This window comes from Quercus lobata, chromosome 2, assembly GCF_001633185.2.
Source record: "Quercus lobata isolate SW786 chromosome 2, ValleyOak3.0 Primary Assembly, whole genome shotgun sequence".
Classification (NCBI taxonomy): Eukaryota; Viridiplantae; Streptophyta; class Magnoliopsida; order Fagales; family Fagaceae; genus Quercus; species Quercus lobata.
In genome coordinates, this window is record NC_044905.1 from 78898294 (window position 1) to 78903537 (window position 5244).

The following is a 5244-nucleotide window of genomic DNA, read 5'->3' on the forward strand; positions in this document are numbered from 1 at the left end:
AAATTATCAAAAAACAAGGTAAACCAAATTTTAGGTGTCGCCATGCAGATCAAACAACATACCTTCAATTTACAAGACACAAAAACAGGAATGGCAACAAGATCGGTATAAGGTGGGTTTTCCACCTCCACTCCCCACCCCCACCCCTGCCCCACTCTTGCTTTGGGGCAGGTTTTTTTCCCACCCTATTCTAGCGGATACTTTTGATACCCATCTCATCACATTCAATTATATATATATATATATATATATATATATATATATAATTTATTAAAAAAATTATTTTGAATACATTAAATTAAAACTCATAAAGCTTAAAAAAAAATTAATATTACAAAACATTCTCAAAGCATAATTGTACAACAATAAAAGTATTAAGAAATACAAAAACAATTCAAACATAATAATATAACAAATAAATAATTTAAAACATAAAAACATAAATTCAATGATACAATATTTAAAAATTCATAAATTTAAAGTTTGAAGGCTAAAAGCACTCCCCTAAAAAATAAAAAATAAAATAAAAAAAAGAGAGAGAGAAAAGGCTAAAGTTACATACACACGCCTTATAATAAATCTATAAAAAATATTTTATAATAGTTTAAATATAAACAGGCGGGTATCTAGGAAAATAGTAACCTCATCCCCACCTGATTTACTATATGGGGGTAAAACCGGTCAAAATGTGTAGGCTACTAACTAATGGAATTCGTTTCAACCTCCATGGGAAAATATCAATAAAGTTTCGAAAGTAAAGGATCAACATCGTATTGGCACATTCTCAATTTGTAACGCATACTAAACATTCAAAAGCTTTTTATAATAGTGTATATATAGTTCACTGCAAAAGAATCTTTAATATAATTAAAGAAGATTATTACAATACACATGTTTTTTTATCTATTCCTTCAAATCGGATACATAAGCCGCCAGAAAGTCGCAATTGGGTGGACATCTCACACTCAATTCTTTTACATATATATCTAAGATGAAAGAAGAAAAAAATTAATAAATAAATAAAACACATATCCTATATATATTGTTCTCTTATTTAGCATAAGCAGCATAAGCATATAGCTGCTATATTAATTAAGGAAAATGCTAGTGGGTTTATTTATTAGTGGCTAGTGCAAGTAAGCTTGGAACAATGCCTTCGTCGTGGCAGCAGAGGAAAGTGGTGTATTTCTCCATGTAGTGGTGGCACTCAGGACACTTCATGTTTTCTGGGATTTTTCCAGCATAGTTTGAGAACTCAAAGCGGCAACAAGGGTGAGAATCACCACGAAGCGCAGCAACATAGTTTTGAAAAGCAATGTCAAAGCCCTGCAGTGCCACCTTTTCTTTCCATTGTTCATACTCAAACAAGGCAGGCCAGAGAATGTTTCCGTGCTCATTAACCAACACACTAGACCCTCTGCTAAGCACTGCCCACGAACCCTCTCTGTCAAAACTAAGCACCCTCTTGATTTGTTGCATCACAAGGTCGTGTTCCTCATCCTTGCCTAGCTGAATCTTTGAGAACAGCATGCTCTCAAGCCTGGTCCAAAAGAACCATATAGTGGCTGTGTCTTGCCAGCAGGTACTGAGTTTTTCCTGTACAATGTTCGTTATCACTCGCTTCACTTGCTCCCTTTTTGTGGCTTTTCCTACATACACCATCTCTAAGGGTATGCGCGTAGCCGCTGCAACTGCTTTTGCTTCCTTTGTAAATTTCCGAATCCACTCCATGTCATCGCCTCCATACAAGAAAATGTATTTTCCTTCTTTAATCTGCTCAATGAAAAAGAGGGAAATGTGAATTACTATAATAAATCCTTATTATCCAAAAAATTTAAACTGTTAGGAAATAGTTAATTTAATTATATAATCATTATTCTAACATTTTTTTTTTCTTAAAGAGTGTGTTCGCACAAACACACACACATATATAATTACCCAGTTCAATATGGTTGCGTCAATGCCATCCACCAACAGCTCAAGCCTCCAAGCCTCTTCTCTCCAAAGAACTTCTTCTCTCAAGGTAGTGAAAGGGAAAGCATGGCTTCCCCAAATCCACATCATGTGAATTGCATTGGGGGACACCACTCTCCCTTGATGGTCTAGGACTACAAGGATAGGCTTGTTCCTGAAGTGCCACTGCTCCCTGATGAACTTGACAGATGCCTTTGATATTATGGAAGGGTGGTACACTGAGTACCATGTCATTGGAGCCTGCAACACTTCAAAATGCCTTTGCTTGACATCAGTCAATTGGTCGACAATGGGGATCCACACAACCTCATACGGACTCTGAAGCCTCATTTCGTGGAGCTTGGACTCGTTATAACTCTGTTCAAGAACTGACAGCTCATCTTGGGTGATATCTAGACTTGAAATGAGCAATAACACATTCTTCCTCCTAAGAACATCAAGGTTAACCTGGTTTTCCCAAAATGAAACAGCCATATATAGATAATCATATAACTAATTATACTATCACAACTTAAAAATTAAGACCAAGTATATATATGCAATGTGCGGATAGTAGAAATTGTAATGTTGTTAATTGTGCAATAGTAATGTTAATGATATGTGTTAGAAGAGCTGACCCTTTTCTTGGTGGTACCATCAACAAGTGCTAGCACATCATCCCTAGGGCAAATCAGGGCCTTGAGAACTCTCATGTTGTCAATGTGGATCATTTTGAAGAGTTCGACAAGCATTTCATAAGATTCAACATCCCTCCTCTCCTCTGCATTGAATAGGAGAGTTTCAGTATATATAGGTGGTATCTTATGTAACAGAAATATGTCAAGTCCATGTATGTACCAAAGAGTGTTGTACTAATTGTATGCAACTGTATAAGATACTTTTATCCATTCATTTCTATATATGGCATTGCATGGTCTATAACGCAGCATAAAACTGGCTTACCAATGTATCGAACGCATTCTTCCATCTTCTTCTTGAGATGTTCAAGTATGGTTTTGAGCTTGTGGGTAAGGGTGGATAGCTCCCATGCTTCTGAGGTGGATAACGCAAACCTGCAATCAATATCCATTTTGCAGTGTTATTGTTAAATGCCTTACAAACATTTTAGTATTTACACTACGTATAAAACAATTTAGATCTCTTTGTTATTAGTGTGTAAATCAATTACAATATACAAAAAATTTTAAGAAATGCAATAAACCTTTTATAGGATATACAGTATCTAAATTTAAGGATTTGCATGAGAATTGTAAATTAGGATGGAGAGGAAAAAGCCATACTCGTAACCCATGTTAGTGAAGCTAGAAATCTGAGATGCGCAGGCCACAATACTCCTGATAGTCCAATACACAGCAGTTGGAATATGGATCATGGCTGAGGCTAATGCTGGTACGTCCGTTGTGATATAAATGGATGGTAGATCTTTAAACTCAATGACACACCAAGTCACTTCTAATATGGTCCTGATTAGATCATTAAGTGCATCAAACCGGGGTTTCAGTGGGACAGCGTGCTCAATGATGCCAGGCACTTGTTTCAGGATTGCCATTGCCTTGGCAAGTTGGTTTGTCGAGTAAATCTGTGCAAGAAGCCAGAATTCTCCATAGTTCAATCCAAATGCCGCTAAGGCCAGCACCAACTTAGCGTCCCATCCATAGTGTGATACCATGTTACATATTGCCACTGTGGTTTGGTGTGCATCTGTGCCACCCAAAGCCTTGTATGCAAGCTGAAAATCCATTTATATACCGTTACAAACAGTTTAGGTAGACGTACAATTGTTTTATAGACCTATTGTTTTCAAAAACTTTAGGAAAAAAAAATTAAAAATAAAATAAATAAATAAATAAATAATAAATAAAACTTTTAATTTCTATTATTATGTTGATGTAAATATAGATAGGGCAAGATTTTGTAATCGTGATTTGTTATAACCTCGCAGGCAATTCGGTCAATGGTATATGACAGAGCTTCCAGCATGGCAAGAAAACTCGTATGGAGGGACTTGTCATCAAAGCCTGAATCAAGGTATGTTTGGGAACCCTGTACAAAAACACAAGCAATAATTAGAAAATGAAAACAAAGAATATACAACTGGATGCTTTCAATTCAATTAAATTACATATATAGATTTCCAACCAAAAAATTACTTGTATACATATATATCTGCTGCATCATGCTTGATGGTGTGAACTCGCATATGTATAAACTTATAAATGAATGTGATAAAGATTATAAAAATATGATTGGTATAACTTAAATAATGTAATAAATGAATATTTGTACCATTTTTTTTATTGGCAATACATTAGTTTGTAAGGCTTATTTAATGTAGTAAAATCTGTAGTATTATACCGTTGTTAAGAGGGTCTCTGGAGTGAGAGTGGCACGTCTAAGAATGTCCTCAACAAGGCGAAGAAGGGGTTTAACATCAACGTCTCGGCCATCTGGAGTATGGGATCCCAGAATATGACTGACCAGCGCATTGTCATCAGACATCGTAAGCATGCTTCGGTCACCTCTGATCAGTTGGTGCGTGGCATTAGGTGCCAGCTTGCTGAGTAGGGTGGATGGCTGCAAAGAACCCAGTGGGGTGGGTCGTTGCCAAGCCCTAAGATTGGTTTGTGGGTCGGGTTGCTGATAAGGAACAAGGCTGGTTTGTTGGTTGGATGGCTGAAATGGAACTTGTTTGGTTTGTGGGTTTGGTTGCTGCACTGCACCATAATTGGTTTGTGGGTTTGGTTGCTGCAATGCATAATTGGTTTGCGGGGTTGGCTGCTGCAGTGCAAAATTGGATTGTGGGTTAGGTTGCTGCACTGCACCATAATTGGTTTGTGGGTTGGGTTGCTGGTATGTACCAGCTGGGTTGCTGGTTTGCTGCACAGAACCCAAGTTGGAAGTTGGCTGCAAAGGACCCAATTGTTGGCCAGGTTGCAACAATGGAGTAGCTTGTAATAGCACATTGCTAGCTTGGCTTGGTTGCTGGGCAGGAGTTGTGGCATTTGGTTTCTGCACAGGACCAGTTACTGCCTTGGTATCCATGTTTCAGAAAAACAACAAAGCAAAAGAAGGTTGGATACTCTTGGACAAGGGTAATGGGAGAGAAGATTTGCTTGTGTGTTTGACCTCAGTTTTGGCTGGCCTTTATATAACCATGAGAAAAGGAATAAAGCCCAGCTAGCTGCATCAACTTCCTTGCTTCCATTGCGGTTAAAACTAAACGTTATGTGGAAGCTTTAGCTTTTGTGGCCCCAAGTTGTCTCACCATCT

General features: G+C 37.5%; 1 protein-coding gene across 1 annotated transcript; it reads right to left on the bottom strand.

Annotated features, from left to right (window-relative positions):
* Positions 1-1113: 1113 nt before the first annotated feature.
* LOC115971667 (protein SIEVE ELEMENT OCCLUSION B-like) lies at positions 1114-5035 on the bottom strand. The gene is made up of 7 exons (XM_031091677.1): positions 4330-5035; positions 3910-4017; positions 3255-3703; positions 2917-3026; positions 2592-2734; positions 1939-2421; positions 1114-1773 (listed from the first exon to the last, which is right to left on the bottom strand). Exons 1-7 carry the CDS (start codon positions 5014-5016, stop codon positions 1114-1116), a joined length of 2640 nt encoding a protein of 879 aa, XP_030947537.1. The 5' UTR covers positions 5017-5035.
* Between the last annotated feature and the right edge of the window lie 209 nt (positions 5036-5244).